Source organism: Ovis aries, chromosome 1 (assembly GCF_016772045.2).
Source record: "Ovis aries strain OAR_USU_Benz2616 breed Rambouillet chromosome 1, ARS-UI_Ramb_v3.0, whole genome shotgun sequence".
Taxonomy (NCBI): Eukaryota; Metazoa; Chordata; class Mammalia; order Artiodactyla; family Bovidae; genus Ovis; species Ovis aries.
The window spans coordinates 101107589-101127365 of NC_056054.1; the positions used below are offsets into that span (position 1 = coordinate 101107589).

The 19777-nt window shown below is 40.7% G+C and overlaps 1 protein-coding gene across 20 annotated transcripts in view; it reads left to right on the forward strand.

Moving 5' to 3' along the window:
- PIP5K1A (phosphatidylinositol-4-phosphate 5-kinase type 1 alpha) overlaps window positions 1-19777 on the forward strand; it is a 39748-nt gene that overhangs the window by 10361 nt on the left and 9610 nt on the right. For 16 of the 20 annotated variants that reach the window (XM_060414110.1, XM_060414125.1, XM_012181025.4 and 13 more), the window contains 6 exons: window positions 6905-6936; window positions 12087-12167; window positions 14645-14775; window positions 15216-15333; window positions 15516-15668; window positions 17742-18041. In XM_060414110.1, coding sequence (XP_060270093.1) covers window positions 6905-6936; window positions 12087-12167; window positions 14645-14775; window positions 15216-15333; window positions 15516-15668; window positions 17742-18041 — 815 coding nt within the window. Of the gene's footprint in view, window positions 1-1544; window positions 1597-6904; window positions 6937-12086; window positions 12168-14644; window positions 14776-15215; window positions 15334-15515; window positions 15669-17741; window positions 18042-19777 lie in introns of all 20 variants that reach the window. The other 4 variants (XM_060414146.1, XM_060414172.1, XM_060414157.1 and 1 more) reach the window with 2 other exon arrangements.

Genomic DNA, 19777 nt, shown 5'->3' on the forward strand with positions numbered 1-19777 from the left:
ATTCTCATAACTATCCTATGATGTATATGTTATTATATCTCCATTTTATGGATAAGGTAACCACGGCCTAGAGAGTTTTAACCAACTTGTCAAGGTTATCTAGTTAGTAAATGTAGATCTAGTATTAAAACCTAGCCAGCTTAGGTGTGCTGATTTCAGAGCCCACATTCCTACCCACAATACCTTACTGCTCTCTCACTACTCTAAAAGTCTGTGTGTGAACTAACTTGACTTTAAACAAGATTAAATATTGGTTGTTCAACAAAGAATAGTGCAGAGGGGAACTTGCCCTTCTGATTTGTGCTGTCAGAATTCTGAGCTCCTCCATGTGTAATACCTGGAGTTATTGATCATTCTTTCAGAAAATATTTTAGAAGTTAATGTGGATTTTTGCCAAGGATTGGTAATTGATTGTACAGTCAATTCTAAAATCATTAAAACAAGAGTGCCTATCAGATGCCCTCTTTTTGTCATTGAAGATTCAGTGATCCTAACTCTTATGCTTTTAATGAGATTGAGTCATGGTCCTACTGACACCAAAAAGAAAACTCTTAATCTGAGAAGAATTAAAAACTTTCTCTCTGTTAAAGTTGTTCGTGTCTTTTTATGAAGAAAAGAGGTACTTTGTACTGCTAGTGAGGACCTTAAGATCTGTGAAATTGCTCTGTCAGGTACCAGTGTTGAAAGGCAGCTGCTGTTCCTCTAGAATACTGGCATTGTCTGTTTCATAACAAGTAGAACCTCACTGAAAGAAAAGAAAGGTACTTTCCCGCTGTTTTTGCTAGTGACATTGATGACAGTTGCTGGAGGAGCAGAGTAGTGGCATTGTTAATTCCGTTGAGAGAAACCAAAGGAGGACTCTTTATCCTCATATCAATGAAAGTAGGAAGGGAAGGGAAAACCTCAGGGGAAGAAAATACGTGTTCATACTGTCCATTAGCAGTTGTAAGATTTATTTAGTCTGTAAAAGCATTCTTGTTCCTTTGGTGCTTTCCTTTCCCCCTTAGACTCTGAGTGGCCAGAAAATTGAAACAAAATATGATTTAGAAGAAAGAGAGTTGAACTGGGAGGTTGGGAATGTGAATCCAATTCTGTCTCTGTCACTACCTTTGCTCTTTAATTTTGAGCACATCCCTTATGCTCTGTTTATTTACTTATAATAGATTAAATACATCTTACTATTAAGAATTGGGCTTCCCTTGTGGCTCAGCTGGTAAAGAATCTGCCTGCAATGTGGGAGACCTGAGTTCGATCCCTAGGCTGGGAAGATCCGCTGGAGAAGGGAAGGGCTACCCACTTCAGTATTCTGGCCTGGAGAATTCCAAGGACTGTATAGTCCATGGGGTCCCAAAGAATCAGACTTGACTGAGCAACTTTCACATTAAGAATAGGTTAAAATCTCAAAGGCTCTTGTTGAATGATTTGTTTAATATAAATTGTTATTGATTTGTTAGCTTAAATGGGTGTGTAGGTTCATATGTGGCTGAAGGGACTAAGTTCTTAATTTGTTCTATTTAAAAATCAATTTTCATTAATATCTATAGATCTCAGCCAGATTGAGCCTGCCTTGGTCAGAATTTTTTAAAAATGCCCAAAGTGAGTATATCCTTGTTTCTCTAGGTCTTTTATTTGTTTGTTTAGTTATTAGTGGACAACAAGCCAGTCTTTATTAGTAAATATGTAATTGAGTACAGTTTTACACATTGGTCCTTGTTTACATCCCATAGATCTTTTTACATTTTCATCTTTCCACAGAGGAACTGGTACTTGAAGAAATCACCATGATTGGCTCTGCATCATATATTGACCCACTTAGAATTAAGCTGTTTAAACAGTTATTTTTCTGAAACAACCTGTTCATCATGGCTTTATTTTTTGCTGCCAGTGGAGCAACATTAGCCTTTTAGAATGCTTCTTGGTCCAGGGCCTAGTAATAGGTAGGAACTACATGATCATGAAGGAAATGTTTTTCCCTGAGGAGGAGGAAATTTGACATTGGAACTCAGTAGCAGTTACTGTTCCGTCGGTCAGTTGTCTCCGACTTTTTGCAACCCCATGGACTGCAGTGCACCAGGCTTCTGTGTCCTCCACCATCTCCTAGAGCTTGCTCAAACTCAACGTCCATTGAGTCAGTGATGCCATCCAGCCATCTCATCCTCTGTCGTCCCCTTCTCCTCCTGCCTTCAATCTTTTCCAGCATCAGGGGCTTTTCCGGTGAGTCGGCTCTTTGCATCAGGTAGCCAGAGTACTTGAGCTTCAGCTTCAGCATCAGTCCTTCCAATGAATCATTTAGGATTGATTTTCTTTAGGATTGACTGGTTTGATCTCCTTGCAGTCCAAGGGACTCTCAAGAGTTTTCCAGCACCACAGTTGGAAAGCATCAATTTTTCAGTGCTCAGCCTTCTTTATGGCGCAACTCTCGTGTCTGTACATGACTACTGGAAAAACCATAGCTTTGACTAGACAGACCTTTGTCTGCAAAGAGATGTCTCTGCTTTTTAATATGTTGCCTAGGTTTGTCATAGCTTTTCTTCCATGGAGCAAGCGTCTTTTAATTTCATGGTTACAGTCACTGTCCGCAGTGATTTTGGAGCCCAAGAAAATAAAGTCTGTCATTGTTTTCCATTGTTTCCCCACCTATTTGCCATGAAGTGATGAGACCGGATGCCATGATCTTAGTTTTTTTAATACTAAATTTTAAACTAGCTTTTTCACTCTCTCACCTTCAAGAGGCTCTTTAGTTCTTCTTTGCTTTCTGCCGAAAGGGTGGTGGTATCTTCACATCTGTGGTTATTGATATTTCTCCCTGCAGTTTTGATTCCTGCTTGTGATTCATCCAGCCTGGCATTTCGCATGATGTGCTCTGCATAGAAGATAAATAAACAGGGTGACAATGGATACATCCTTGGCACACTCCTTTCCTGGGTTTGAACCAGTCTGTTGTTCCATGTTTGGTTCTAATTGTTGCTTCTTGACCTGCAGTTTCCTCACCCAAAAAAAAGATGCTATATATGGATTGTGGGTATGGATTATAAGATGATAGTGTATACTTATCAGAGTATTTTTTACACAGATGCTAGAAAGCAAACTTTCTGTTGACTGATACTCTGATCTTATCCTAACTTAGGGATAAATCTCATTCTCCTTAAACATTGGCTTGCTGTGAGCAGAGGCTACTCTTAGGGGCTTCTCACTGCAGTGGCTTCTCTCGTTGCTGAGCACAGATTCTAGGTGCCTGGGCTTAGTAGTTGTGGCTCACGGGCTTATATGCCCTTTGGCATGTGGGATCTTCCCAGACTAGGGATCAAACCAGTGTCCTCTGTATTGCATGATGGATTCTTAACCACTGGACCCCAATCGTATTATTATTCAGACCCCAGTATCCTTCTAGCTGCCTCAGCTGTAGTGTTTTGAGGATTAATCCAAGTTTTGCAGTTGCAGATAGCTAAGTAATTGGCACCATGTTCCACTGAGTTAAGTCCTCCCACTCTCATTCTGGGTACTTTGCAAGAGTGTAGCAGCCCTGGAGCTATGTGTTTATGAGATAAAACTAGGAAAGGTAGCAAGGTAGAACTTTTTAGGGAGTAAGAAAGCCCCGGACTTACACACTGCCTTGAACTCACTTACCTGCTTTTTTGCTTCATTGCTTAATTTGGTCCAGTGACTCCTCACATGAAGAGGTTGTTCTGTTCTAGGAGAAACTGTCAGCCTAGAATTAGACATTGGCTCTTGATTCTGTCAGATCCCTCCAAACCCCTTCCTTTGGGGTAAAAGAGGAAGAAATAAGCCAAGTACTGACCAAGGAGTCCAGAATCAGGGTTGTTTTCTCAGCTGAAAGAATGCGTATTTCTTCATCGAGCATCACTGATTCTACTGTTGTGTGAATACTTGCACAAGGGTTTGTTGGGGATATGGGGAGGCTAAGGGTTTGGGGAGCAGCCAAGAACTTTGAGGTGCTAATTAGAATTTCATGATGGTCTAGGTAATTGAACATTAAACCTTCCTGAGGGCCCTACTTTGCTCTTCCATGGAACTCACATATGACAACATATTTGTGTAGCACATCACAGTCCATGAAGTACTTTGTTTTTGTGTGTTTTTTTTTACTTTATTTATTTAATTTTTTTTTTGGATATATATTTTTTTTTCAGTTTTTTATTTTTTAAATTTTAAAATCTTTAATTCTTACATGCGTTCCCAAACATGAACCCCCCTCCCACCCATGAAGTACTTTGATTTAGTTTGTCTCATCTAATCTTTACATAAACCTTCTAATACAGATTCTTCTTTTTTAGTTATTAATAGAGAATAATTTGCCTGTAGTAACAGGGAATTGAGGACTTCCCTGTGGCTCAGTCTGCCTGCAGTGTGGGAGATCCAGGTTTGATCCCTGGGTTGGAAATATCCCCTGGAGATGGGAACGGCAACCCACTCCAGTATTCTTGCCTGGAGAATTCCATGGACAGAGGAGCCTGGTGGGCTACAGTACATGGGGTTGCAAAGAATCAGACATGACTGAATGACTAACACACACACACACAACAGGGGTCTGAACCCAGCTCAGCAGGTTGGCTCTCAAATGAAAGGTTTTAAGACTCAAAGGTTTTGACTAATTTTTTGTTAGTGAGTGCCTTAAATTTTACAGTTAAGTTAGCAGTTTTAATCTTGAATCTGAGTTGTGCTGACTTATTGTTCCTTGGAAGCTTTAGCTTACGGTTCCAGTCCTAGGTTCCAGGTCTTTCGCCTACCTGAACTTGACCTGATTGAAGATGAAGCATCCTGCAAGAAACATAGATTTTTGGGCTTTGCTGTTTTTCTAATTTTCTGGGTCATTTTATGCAGCACATCTTCCTAACAGCTAGATGACATTTTTCTTACCTCCTTTTTTAGCAAAGAGGAATGAAAACCATCTGTTCCCCATAATTTTGCTGCTCTGACTCATTAAGGAAATTTTGCTGCTCTGTTTATTGGTACTAGAAATGCTTTTACCATTAAACCTTACATATGGACCAGAACTGAGATTTTCTTACTCAGCTACTAACTTATGTTATTGAGGATTTGTCCTATTTGGATTCTTCTTTCTTTTTTTAAATTTATTTAATTTATTTACTTGGCCGCATCAGGTTTTAGTTGCACGACACTGGATCTTTGTTGCATCGTGTGAACTCTTTGGTTGTGATACACGGACTCTTGCTGTGTGGATGCTCAGTAGTTGCAGTACATGGGCTTAGTTGTTCCGTGGCATGTGGGATCTTCGTTACCCAGTCAGGGGTCACACCTGCATCCTCTGCTATGGAAGGTGGAATCTTAACCACTGGACCATCAGGGAAGTTCCTGGATTCTTTTAAATTTTCTTTAATGTGGCTAATTTTATTCTCTTTGAATTCTTAAACTAGATCAAAGTAATATATCAGTAGTCTTTGAAGAAAAAAGACGAACAGTTTTCAATATGAAGGGGAGAAAGGTCTGTCTGCCTGATTGATCATGTGTCTCCGGAGTGATCATGGGTGAAGTCTTTAGGATGGCATACCCTTAAGAACTGACTTAACCTTAAGAAAAAAAAGATTTAACCTTTTGGAGTAGTTTTCTATGGATAGTGGTCTTTTAGTCACTTTCTAAACATATTCTTGAAATCTTTTCTATATTTAAACTGATAAAAGTCATAAATAATATTTAACTACACACATATCTTTTACATCTCCACTGATGAAATATTTAGTGAGTAAACAACAAATTCCTGTTGCATTTACAGCAGGATCAAGATGAAGATGTACGGGTATAGAATCAGGTTTTACCTGCATTGAATGCTTTTTCATTTTTTCATCATTGCATTTTCCCATCCATAGCTTCTTCATCTTTACAGACCAACTCTTTTTAATTGAAGGATAGTTGATTGACAATATTATTTTAGTTTTAGGTATACAGTTAATTATTCAATATTTTTATAAACTATACCCCATTTAAAAGTACTGCATAGTAACGGCTATATTTCCTTATGCTGTACAATATATCCTTGCTTATTTATTTATTTGCTTATTTATTTTATGCATAATAGTTTGTGTCTCTTACTCCTACCCCAGCTTGCCCTTCTGCCCTTTTCACTTCCCACTGGTAACCATTAGTTCTCTGTGAGTCTGCTTTTGTTACATACATTTGTTTTATTTTTTAGATTTCCCATAGCAGTGATAACATAAAGTGTTTGTTTTTCTCTGAATTATTTCACTAAGCATAATACTCTAGGGCTGTCCACACTTGCAGAGTGTAAGATTTCATTCTTTTCTGTGACTGAGTGGTATTCTATTACATACAGATACACACACACATGCACACACACAAACACCCACAGCTGCTTTATTCACTGATCTGTTGATGAACACTTAGGTGCTTCCATATCTTGGCTGTTGTAAATGAAGCTTCTGTAGATCAACTTTTTACCTTTTTTTCTGAAATAATTAGTAGAAGTGCAAAGCACCATAGATATGCTCTAAAGCTTCTTACCCTTTTAGCTCTACAGGAAAAATTATTAGTCAAGTCTAGGCTGTCCGCTAACTCTGGTATCTCTTATGCCCTTTCTCTTTCAACCATGGTATCAAATGAGACACTTTGGGCTCTGATGGTTAAATGTATTAAGAACAGATGTATTTCCTAGAGAAAATATGAACACTTGGATAAGAAAAAGAAACTAGAAAAAGGCTGGAATATGTATAAGGGTTCTGTGAGTATGGACGAGGAAAAGGAAGGGACATTTAAAATCCCTATCCAAAAGGATCTGGTATCACTGAGGCAGGAACCCATTGTCAGGTTTAGTTTGACTCAAATCCTAATTGTTTCAGTGAGCTTGATAGAGATCATGCAAGTGTGTATACATATTTATAGTTATGTTTATGTATTTTTTTTTAAACAGCATCTGGAATCAAGAGACCCACGGCATCTGAGGTGAGTTTTATATACTGATATACAGTGGTTCTAAAACCTTAATTCTGGGATAGAAGGATACCTGTTTATGACGTCCTTATTTCCCTCCTACTGGGGTCTTGAAATCTATTGCTAGGTATGGTTCTTACATCTCTTTGGTAGGCTAGTGATTATACAGCTCTACTTTTGTCACAGTTTATTATGAATATTAACAGCTCAGATTTATTGAGTATTTTTATTTTTTTAAAATTTATTTCTCTGCATCAGTCTTAGTTGTCACATGTGGGATTTAGTTCTCTGACCAGAAATGGAACCTGGGCCCCCTGCATTGGGAGCACAGAATCTTAGCCACTGAACCACCAGGGAAGTCACTATTAAGCATTTTTAAATGTACCAAATGTAGTGTTTAGTTCAGTCGCCCAGCCATGTCCAAACTTTGTAACCCCATGAACGGTAGCACGCCAGGCCTCCCTGTCCATGACCAACACCCAGAGTTTACCCAAACTCATGTCCATTGAGTTAGTGATGCCATCCACCCATCTCATCCTCTGTTGTCCCCTTCTCCTCCTGCCTTCAGTCTTTCCGAACATCAGGGTCTTTTCAGATGAGTCAGTCTTCACATCAGGTGGCCAAAGTACTGGAGCTTCAGCTTCAACATCAGTTCTTCCAATGAACACCCAGGACTGATTTCCTTTAGGATGGACTGGTTGGATCTCCTTGCATTCCAAGGGACTCTCAAGAGTCTTGTCCAACACCACACTTCAAAAGCATCAATTCTTCGGTGCTTAGCTTTCTTTATAGTCCAACTCTGACATCCATACATGACCACTGGAAAAACCGTAGCCTTGACTAGATGGACCTTTGTTGACAAAGTAATGTCTCTGCTTTTGAATATGCTATCTAGGTTGGTCATAACTTTCCTTCCAAGGAGTAAGCGTCTTTTAGTTTCATGGCTGCAGTCACTATCTGCAGTGATTTTGGAGCCCCCAAAAATAAAAGATCAGCCACTGTTTCCACTGTTTCCCCATCTATTTGCCATGGAGTGATAGGACCAGAAGCCGTGATCTTAGTTTTCTGAATGTTGAGCTTTAAGCCAACTTTTTCAGTCTCCTCGTTCACTTTCATCAAGAGGCTTTTTAGTTCTTCTTCACTTTCTGCCATAAGGGTGGTGTCATCTGCATATCTGAGGTTATTGATATTTTTCCCGGCAATCTTGATTCCAGCTTGTGCTTCCTCCAGCCCAGTGTTTCTCATGATGTACTCTGCATATAAGTTAAATAAGCAGGGTGACAATATACAGCCCTGATGTAGTCCTTTTCCTATTTGGAACCAGTCTGTTGTTCCATGTCCAGTTCTAACTGTTGCTTCCTGACCTGCGTACAGGATTCTCAAGAAGCAGGTCAGGTGGTCTGGTATTCCCATCTCTTTCAGAATTTTCCACAGTTTCTTGTGATCCACACAGTCAAAGGCTTTGGCATAGTCAATAAAGCAGAAATAGATGTTTTCCTGGAACTCTCTTGCTTTTTCCATGATCCAGTGGATGTTGGCAATTTGATCTCTGGTTCCTATGCCTTTTCTAAAACCAGCTTGAACATCTAGAAGTTCACGGTTTTCATGTATTGCTGAAGCCTGGCTTGGAGAATTTTGAGCATTACTTTACTAGCATGTGAGATGAGTGCAATTGTGTGGTACTTTGAGCATTCTTTGGCATTGCCTTTATTTGGGATTGGAGTGAAAACTGACCTTTTCCAGTCCTGTGGCCACTGCTGAGTTTTCCAAATTTGCTGACATATTGAATGTAGCACTTTCACAGCATCATCTTTCAGGATTTGAAATAGCTCAACTGGAGTTCCATTGCCTCCACTAGCTTTGTTCATAGTGATACTTCTAAGGCCCACTTGACTTTGCATTCCAGGATGTCTGGTTCGGTGAGTGATCACACCATTGTGATTATCTGGGTTGTGAAGATCTTTTTGTGCAGTTCTTCTGTGTGTTCTTACCACCTCTTAATATCTTCTGCTTCTGTTAGGTCCATACCATTTCTGTCCTTTATCAAGCCCATCTTTGCATGAAATGTTGCCTTGGTATCTCTGATTTTCTTGATGAGATCTCTAGTCTTTCCCATTCTATTATTTTCCTCTATTTCTTTGCATTGATCACTGAGGAAAGCTTTCTTATCTCTCTTTGCTATTCTTTGGAACTCTGCATTCAGATGCTTATGTTTTTCCTTTTCTCCTTTGCTTTTCGCTTCTCTTCTTTTCATAGCTATTTGTAAGGCTTCCCCAGACAGCCATTTTGCTTTTTTGCATTTCTTTTTTTGAGGATGTTCTTGATCCCTGTCTCCTGTACAGTGTCACGAACCTTGATCCATAGTTTATCAGGCACTCTATCAGATCTAGTCCCTTAAATCTATTTCTCATTTCCACTGTATAATCATAAGGGATTTGATTTAGGTCATACTTGAGTGGTCTAATGGTTTTCCCCACTTTCTTCAATTTAAGTCTGAATTTGACAATAAGGAGTTCATGATCTGAGCCACAGTCAGCTCCCGGTCTTGTTTTTGCTGACTGTATAGAGCTTCTCCATCTTTGGCTGCAAGGAATATAATAAGTCTGATTTCAGTGTTGACCATCTGGTGATGTCCACGTGTAGAGTGTTCTCTTGTGTTGTTGGAAGAGGGTGTTTGCTATGACTAGTGCATTCTCTTGGCAAAACTCTATCAGCCTTTGCCCTGCTTCATTCTGTACTCCAAAGCCAAATTTGCCTGTTACTTCAGGTGTTTCTTGACTTCCTACTTTTGCATTCCAGTCCCCTATAATGAAAAGGACATCTTTTTTGAGTGTTAGTTCTAAAAGGTCTTGTAGGTCTTCATAGAACTGTTCAACTTCAGCTTCTTCAGCGTTACTGGTCGGGGATAGACTTGGATTACTGTGATATTGAATGGTTTGCCTTGGAAACGAACAGAGATCATTCTGTCATTTTTGAGATTGCGTCCAAGTACTGCATTTCGGACTCTTTTGTTGACTATGGTGGCTACTCCATTTCTTCTAAGGGATTCTTGCCCACAGTAGTAGATATAATGGTCATCTGAGTTAAATTCACCCATTCTAGTCCATTTTAGTTTGCTGATTCCTAGAATGGCAACATTCACTCTTGCCGTCTCCTGTTTGACCACTTCCAATTTGCCTTGATTCATGGATCTAACATTCCAGGTTCCTATGCAGTATTGCTCTTTAGAGCATCGGACCTTGCTTCTCTCACCAGTCACATCCACAGGTGGGTGTTGTTTTTGCTTTGGCTCCATCCCTTCAGTCTTTCTGGAGTTATTTCTCCACTGATCGCCAGTAGCATATTTTGGGCACCTAGCGACCTGGGGAGTTCATCTTTCAGTGTCCTTTCTTTTTGCCTTTTCATACAGTTCATGTATGTAGTGTACCAAAATGTAAATAATGTATCTGAGTAAGTATTCTTATTTAATCCTGCAAAGAACCTCTATTAGTGTAGCTGCTGTTGTTATCCATGTTTTATAGATGAAGAAAGTGAGGATTAGTGGTTATTTAGCTTGCCCAAGCTCTCATAATTAATAATATGGTATTAAGAAGGTTAGGATTCTAAGCCAGTCTGACACTATAACTCACTGTATTGTTTTGTTGTTAATACCTCCTGATTGCATAGCTTCAGTGAATATGGCAAACTTCTTTTAACCATACTGAAGCTGTTGGTTTCCTGTATTTCTTTTTTGTGCAGAGTATGTTATATTTGTTTAATTTTTTTCTCATGATGTGTTTCCCAACTCTCTCTTTACTTCTTGCATCTCTCCTGGGGTTTGTGACGGGGTGTAATGTGGACCCTTTTGGCATAGGATTTTAGGCTTTTCTCTCAGAACATCTTCCAGGTTCTGTCAGGTTATTTATTGAGGGTTTTCTCCATTAAGGGCCTTAGTAAGAATGAAAAGTGAAAGTGAAGTCGCTCAGTCGTGTCTGACCGTAGCCCACCAAGCTCGTCAGTCCATGGGATTCTCCAGGCAAGAATACTGGAGTGGGTTGCCATTTTCTTCTCCAGGGAATCTTCCCGACCCAGGGATCGAACCCAGGTCTCCTGCATTACAGGCAGATGCTTTAACCTCTGAGCCGCCAGGGAAGCCTTACTATTCTTGGTAAGGATAGTAGAACTTAAATCAAGTCCTAAAACGGTGACATGCTATTTCCAATAGTCTTTTTGCCTTTTGGCTTTATTAACTAAATGAATAGTGGCATCATGAAGAATACTTTCATGTCTATTGTGCTGGCATCTTGGCTGTGGAGAATATCCTTCTAGTTTCTACTCCACTGGTTTTGTTTCTTCCTTTTTTCTGAGGCTGTCATGTGAGTAGAAAACAAGGCCATATCATATTCTCAGGAATCTCTTTGAGGCAGGGAGGCCCTCTTCTTAGAGAATTTGTCTCATTGCCTTAGCCTTTTAATATCTGGACTGAACAGTACTTATATTTGCTAGTGGCTAGTTCATTTCTGCTAGTGAAGTCAGTTTGAGCAAATAGTATTCAGGTTGGGTTGAAAGTTAGAGGAGGAGTAATTATGAAAGGAATCTGGGTCTATGAAGCTCTATTTCTGTCTTGCTTTTTTATACTGGGGGTCTCTCCTTTTTCCTGGGGCTGCTATTAATATCTCCTACTTCCCCTGTTTCTGCTTTTCTCCAGTGATAATCATTTTAATATTCTTTGTCATTTTTCTGAGGACCACAGGTGAAATATGTGTCCTTTTGGAGTGCTCTTTTAGTCAGTTGTAATTCTTTGGGCTTCCCTGGTGGCTCAGAGGTTAAAGCGTCTGCCTGCAATGTGGGAGACCTGGGTTTGATCCCTGGGTTGGGAAGATCCCCTGGAGAAGGAAATGGCAACCCACTCCAGTATTCATGCCTGGAGAATCCAATGGATGGAGGAGCCTGGTAGGCTACAATCCATGGTGTTGCAAAGAGTCGGACAGACTGAGCAAGCGACTTAATTCTTTGGGTAGCAACACTGTAACTTTGTGTTTGCATGGGGTAGATCTTCAGAAGATTTTATAAAATGTTCTTGATCCTAAAAAGGGTAGTGTTTTATTTTGATGTACCATCATGGTAGCAGTTTGATGTGTTATGTGGAAATTATATACTAATGTTGAATCTTCTTCTTATAGGTGGCTTATTCCTCTGGCATGTCCATGAAGAAAATAGGTCACCGAGGTGTTGATTCCTCAGGAGAGACAACATATAAAAAGGTGCGTCTGAGTGGAACCCTGTCATCTTATTCCAGGAAGGGCTAGTTTTGTCTCTTTGATTATATTCTCCACATTCTATCCCATTTCTTGATACCCTAAACCTTTGCACAATAGCCATCATACAACTTGAATTTTAGAATTTACATCACAAAGGGTGAATTATCTAACCACCTGTATATGTGTTTAAATAAGAATGTTCTTAATGGACAAATCTGATATTAGATGAATTTTCACTGAGCTGAAGCAGTTGTGTTTCCCTGTTAAGATATAAACATGTAATGGCAACCCACTTCAGCATTCTTGCCTGGCAAATCCCTTGGATAGAGGAACTGGGTGGGCTACAGTCTGTGGGGTCACAAAGAGTCGGACACAACTTAGTAACTAAACAAACAAATAACAATAAGCCTTCAAGGCCATTTTAACCTAGCTTTGGGGAACCATGTGTTTTTGATGTTTTTCTGTCTTTACTCTGGTGCTGGGTATACATAAAGTAAAGGCTGGATCCAGTTCAGCCTGGTGATACAGACAGGTCAGATGTGTTTCTTCTCTTCTTTGTGTGTCCTTTTTTTTTTTTTTTTTTAATGTTTATTTATTTGTTTTTGGCTGTGCTGAGCCTTTGTTGCTTTGCGGACTTTGCTCTGGTCGTGGTGAGCAGGGGCTACTGTCTAGTTGTGGTGTGTGGACTTCTCACTGGGGTGACTTCTCTTGAGCACGTGCTCTAGAGCTCACGGGCTTCAGTAACTGCCGCAGGGGCTCAGTAGTTGTGGTTCCTGGGCTCCAGAGCAGAGGCTCAATAGTTTGGCACACAGGCTCAGCCACTCCATGGCATGTGGGATCCTCCTGGACCAGGGATCAAACCTGTGTCCCCTTCATTGGCAGGCAGACTGTTTATCACTGAGCCGTCAGGGAAGCTCTTGGGTTTTGTTAAGATTATAGTTTCAGTTGGTGGATAGGGCCTAGAGCATCTGATTTTGAGCTAGAGATATGAAATGGATTGAAAAGATAGTAGCAATAACCAAGAAGAGGAAATTGAACTGGTGAAGGGAAAGCAGAAGAGGAGCATCATGGGGCGATCCAGTTCTTCAGTTCTGGACTAATTGGAGATGCTTAGGTTTCCTGTAGTAGAATGTTAAACCCCCGTATGGCACCTGTACCTTGTCTGGCCCACGTCAGTTTTCTTGTGTCTGTTTTCTGTCTTACCACATTGTCCGAAGTGAGAGAGGTATACTCACGTGTTCTCTGTCAGGGATCTGACTGCCCAGATCAGATCAATTCAACAGACATTTATTGAGCTCATTTTATGTGCTGAAAACTGAGACGACAAGCTGAGTTTCTAGTCTAAGAAAGGCAAGCACTTAAAAAATTAATTATAATTTTAATGCCCCATGAGGACTAAGTAGAAAGGCAAGTAATACTTGGTAAGGGTTGGGGATAAGGGAAATTGCTTAGAACAAAACTATCCAATAGAACTTTCTATGGTGATGGAAATGTGCTATACCTGTGTTATCCAGTGTGGTAGCCACTAATCATACCTGAATGTGTCTAGTAAAACTGAAGAAGTGATTTTTAAATTAAATTTTAATTAACTTAGAATTAAATAGCCGAGTGTGGCTACTAACTACTGTATTAGATAGCACAGATCTAGTTAATATGACATTTCCTCATGACATTGGAATCCTAATTGCAAGAATGGAGCTCTTATATTTGTATTTTGACCATAATATGATAATGGGCTTCCCTGGTGGCTCAGATGGTAAAGAATCCACCTGCAATGCAGGAGACCTGGGTTCAGTCCCTGGGTTAGGAAGATCCCCTGGAGGAGGGCATGGCAGCGTACTCCATTATTCTTGCCTGGAGAATCCCCATGGACATAGGAGCCTGGAGGGCTGCAGTACATGGGGTCACGAAGAGTCGAACACAAATGAGGGAGTAAGCACACACATGAGTATTTAGTAAAGCTAAATACTTCTCTCAGAAATAATTGTAATCTTTCAGGCTTTTTAGTAGCCTTTTTTTGCCACTCTGTTGGCCTTGGGACATCACTCAAGCCTGGTCTTAGAGGACTGAGCTTCAGTCAGTCAGAATATCATTTAATTTTAGTTAATATTCTATATCTGATGAATAAAATATTTGGAGGACTTTGTATGCTCTGGGGGCAGGAACCTTTGGAGTGAGACCTGAGATTGTTCTCTCATTTCAGTGTATATTCCAGATGTGGATGTGGGTTGGAGGAACACTTTGCCTAGTGAAGGCTGGCTCCCATAGTCACACCTTTGCTACTCTGTATCGTCATGCCTCTCCAGTCTTTTCAGGCTTCACTGCCATGTGGAGCCATGAAGATGGGGAAACTGGATTGCCCCAGTTTAGAATGAACCACTGGAAGGGCATTTGCTTTCCATTGTTTCTTCTGGTTCTTCTCTCCTGAGTTTTTACTGCTGTAATCAGATTTAATACTAGAAACTTTCCTCTTGTTTCAGACAACCTCATCAGCCTTAAAAGGTGCCATCCAGTTAGGCATTACTCACACTGTAGGAAGCCTGAGTACCAAACCAGAGCGAGATGTCCTCATGCAAGACTTCTACGTGGTGGAGAGTATCTTCTTCCCGAGGTACAGTGGTTACTTAATGTTCAGAAGAATGTCCTGGGAAATGTGACTTTTTTATATCAACATTAGGACATTTTAGAAATTCATACCTAATTTAGGCATGCATCCAATCCTTAGCCTGATATTAATCAGTGTGACGTGGGACTGGAGAATTTGGACAGCAGATGCTATCCTTTGGATGCTTCTGTGAGCCTCTGGCCTGTGGACTAAGCCCTGAAAAGCACTTCAGGGCATTGGATAGGGGGCATATGATCCCCTGCTTCATGTCTTAATCCCTGTGTTGCACCTGTGTCCCATTACGTAACTGACTCATCCAGTCCCTTTGGTTCTCTCAGGAGGGATGTATTGACTTGCCTCTGGGTGACTGAGTGTCTTCCCAGGGTTGTGGACTCCCTAAATTACAGGGACTGGTAAGTTATGACTCCTTCTTTTTAACACCACAGTGAAGGGAGCAACCTGACCCCTGCTCATCACTACAATGACTTTCGATTCAAGACCTACGCACCTGTTGCCTTCCGATACTTTCGGGAGTTATTTGGTATCCGGCCTGATGATTATTTGGTAAGCTTCCGGACCTCAGGACTCTGGGACTCCAGTATCAGAGGAGTACTTCCAAAGGAAGACCTCTTCACATTCTTGCTCTTATTTTTTTGTTTTAGAATAGAATTGTACCTGTAGTTGATTTCTGATAGGGGAAGCCCTGGTATCTCTGAACCTCTTGCTCTCTTTTCTTTGGGCCCTAGTACTCCCTCTGCAATGAACCGCTGATTGAACTCTGCAACTCTGGGGCTAGTGGTTCCCTCTTCTACGTGTCCAGCGATGACGAATTCATCATAAAAACAGTCCAGCACAAAGAGGCAGAGTTTCTACAGAAGCTGCTTCCAGGATACTACATGGTGAGAGGACAAGGAGCACCAGCTGCTCGAGCTGCCCACTCCACTCCTGGACAAGGCTGGGCAGGCTGACATCAGGGGGAAAGCAATGTTAACACTTCGGTCTTAGGGATGTAGTTCATCTTTGTGCTTTTGGTCCCATCTCTTTTGTCTGTCTATGGCTAAAGGGGGTTTTGTTTATCTGTCCTATTTTAAGTATAACCTAGCTTAGATCTTCCTACCCAAAGACAAAATTCAGTGATGTTTATATATTTATTTAGAGTATAGTTGATTTACAATGTTTTGTTAGTTTCTGACGTACAGCAAAGTGAGTCAGTTATACATACACATAATGTCTACTTTTTTTTTGGTTCTATTCCCATGTATAGGTCATTACAGGGTATTGAGCAGAGTTCCCTGTTCTATTCAGTATGTTCTTATTAATTATCTATTCTATTTACAGTAGTGTGTATATGCCAATTTCAGTCTCCCAATTTATGCCCTTCCCTTTCCCTCTGGTAACCACAAGTTTGTTTTCTACATCAATGACTCAACTTCTATTTTGAAACATGTTCATTTTTACCATTTCTTTATATTCCACTTAAAAGTGGTATATATTAGTCTTTCTCTGACTGACTTCACTCAGTATGACAGTCTAGGTCCATCTGTGTCACTGCAAATGGCATTATTTCATTCTTTTTTTTTCAATGGCTGAGTAATTGTTCATTGTGGGGCTTCCCAGGTGGCGCAGGTGGTAAAAGAATCCTCCTGCCGATGCAGGAGATGCAGGAGATGTGGGTTTGATCCCTGGGTTGGGAAGACCCCCTGGAGTAGGAAATAGTATCCCACTGCAGTATTCTTGCCTGGAAAATTCCATGGACAGAGGAGCCTGGCAGGCTGTAGTCCATGGGGTTGCAAAGAGTTGGACACCGCTGAGCGTGCACACAGAGCAGCCCATTGCACATACGTGCTACATCTTCACCCATTCCTGTCGGTGGACATACAAGTTGCTTCCATGTCACGGCTATTGTAAATAGTGCTGCAGTGAACACTGGGGTATGTATATCCTTTCAAATTATGATTTTCTCTGGATATATGCCCAGGATTGATAACGGCTGGATTATATGGTAACTCCAGTTTTTTAAGGAACCTCCATACTATACTCCATTAGTAGCTGTACCAGTTTACAGTCCCACCAACAACGTAGGAAGGTTTCTTTTTCTCCACACCCTCTCTGTCACTATTTGTAGATTTTTTGATGATGCCCATTTTGAACTGTGTGAGGTGATACGTCACTGTAGTTTTTTTGATTTGCATTTCTCTAATAATTAGTGATGTTGAGCATCTTTTCATGTGCCTCTTGGCCATCTGTCTTCTTTGGAGAAATGTCTGATTAGATCTTCCACCCATTTTTTGATTGGGTTGTATTTTGTTGTTGTTATTGACCTGCTTGAGCTGTTTGTACATTTCAGAGATTGCTTGCTTGTTGGTTGCTTCATTTGCAAATATTTTCTCCCATTCTGGGGATTTCCTTTTATTTTGTTGATGTTTTCCTTTGCTGTGCAAAAGCTTCTAAGTTTAATTAGATCCCATTTGTTTTATTTTTGTTTTTATTCAATGATGATTTTGCTTTCCATTCTTAGTCCAGCTCCTAAATCAGGGAATGAGGTTGGTTACTTCTCTTGATAGTACTATATTCATTCTTACTGATACCTCTTGGAGGTGCTGGAGAAGTTAGGGAACTCTCCTTTGCCTCCCATCATAGTCAACAAAAATATACTATAAAGAAGGCTAAGGCTTAAGACTTTTTCAGTGCTGTCTTCCCTTAAACCTCTCTAAAGGAATATATTCATCATATTTGTAGTATCCTGACTGCTTAGTATATTGGAGGATCTGCTACTTGGCTTGGTAGTGATCCCATTATTAAGATAGGTACATCGGGAAATTTTAAAACAATTACAATATGAGCTTCTGGGCAGGCAGATTGTATCTGAAATCCCATGAGCAGAGGAAAGTGGGTAGCAGGCTTTATCCTTGAGTTTCACTGAAAATCAGCTGACTTGCTCTTCTACTTCTTTTTTACTTTCTTGCCCTCAGAACCTCAACCAGAACCCTCGGACTTTGCTGCCTAAGTTCTATGGACTGTACTGTGTGCAGGCAGGTGGTAAGAATATTCGAATTGTCGTGATGAACAATCTCTTACCACGGTCAGTCAAGATGCATATCAAGTATGACCTCAAGGGCTCAACATATAAAAGGCGAGCGTCCCAAAAAGAGCGAGAGAAACCTCTCCCTACCCTTAAAGATCTGGACTTCTTACAAGACATCCCTGATGGTCTCTTTTTGGATGCTGATATGTACAATGCTCTATGCAAGACCCTGCAGCGTGACTGTTTGGTGAGTTTGTCACATTTCCTTCTCTCTCAGGTACCAGAAATCTCAGTGACTAAAACAGTTTGGTGGTTCTAAGGCATTTAATCTATAAGAGATGGGACTCTATATAACGTATGTGTCAGACTTCATTTACAGTATCTTTTACATTAGATCATTTATGCCTTTATGTTTTTACTTTCTCTCTGTTAGTCTAACTCCCCTCCCTGTCTGTTTTTTTCTCTCTACCTGTCCTGGGCCTCATAATCATACATTCTCCTTGTTTCCATACCAATACCATCAGTGCTCACATTTTGATCCTGCCTGCCAATTCAAATTTATACCTTGGAAGCTGAGTGCTGCTAGAAAAAAATCACACAGCTATGTATACTGGCATCTCTACAGATTCTTTAATACCATTAAAAAAAATTACATATTTGGCTGTACCAGGTCTTAGTTACAGCATGCTAGATCTTCGATCTTTGTTGCATGCAAGGTCTTTAATTGTGGCATGTGGATCTCCTTCCCTGCCCAGGGATCAGACCCAAGCCCCCTGCATTGGGAGCATGGAGTGGTAGCCGCTGGACCATCAGGGAAGTTCCTCTATAGTTTTATGATATCCAGTTCCACTTGGGCCATCAGTATTGCTCATTAATGCATTTCCTGTTTCTCTCAAGAGATGCCAAGTGATTGGTACTCTCTTCAAACAATTTTGTAACTCCCATCCCCCTAGCCTTGTTTCTCAAGAAGCTACCTCAACTTCTGTAGCATCCCTTCGTCTTCCCCCCATCATCAACTTAAAGTTTAGGAGAGTTTTTTTCAGTGTCTTCATGTAATGAAGCCTTCCTTTCACCTTGGCCTTTCTCGTCTCTTGCCTGCATTCCTGCCTCTACGTCCTGGCTTTTGCTCGCACTGCTTCCAGTTGACTTGCTCTCTCCAGTGACCACTGGGATGCTAAGTAGACTACTTCTTAGTCCTTCCTTGAGTTTTCTGCGGTGTTCGACAGTTGATTGTTTCCACTTTCTTAACATCTTTTGGGTTTTGTGACATCTTTCTCTTGTTTTCCACATCCTTTTTTTTTTTTTTTTGCAAGCTGCTTTTGCAGAATCGTCATCTGCTCAGTCCATAGTGTTATCATCCTTGCTTTCCTACGCTTACTCTGCCTCTTCCTCCAGGATAATGCCCATTTTAGTTTGACTTTCTTGGTTGTGAGGACTGGAGACTTAGTGGAGCAGAGAGGTTTTATAAATTACACATAAGAATCAGTCCTGTATTCTCTTTATCCTTTACCCACCTATCAAAACAGCCTTGGGTGAGCTGTACCACCAAAGTGAGCTACTGGAACTGGTGGAAGTATACCAGGTTGAGAACTGGAAAGACGGTGCACACTTTTTAATATGGCTCATCAGGCCTGGCATTGTCCTGCCCCTCCCATCCTTTCTTATATGCCAGACACCTACACTTTGCCTCACCAGACTCAATGGATGTGAATTTGAGCAAATTCCAGGAGATAATTAAGGACAGGGAAGACTGGCGTGCTGCAGTCCATGGGGTCACAGAGTCGGACGTGACTTGGTGACTAAACACCACCACCAGATGATAGCCATCTGCTCGTGGCCTGCTGTTTCATGCCTCCAGGCCTTGGCCTTATTGCATTATTTTTTCCTTCCTTTGTTTACATGCACTTATTTTCTTTCTAATGTATCCCTCATAAACCTGTTTATATACCTCCTGACCTCCTCTATAGTATTCCTCAACCATGT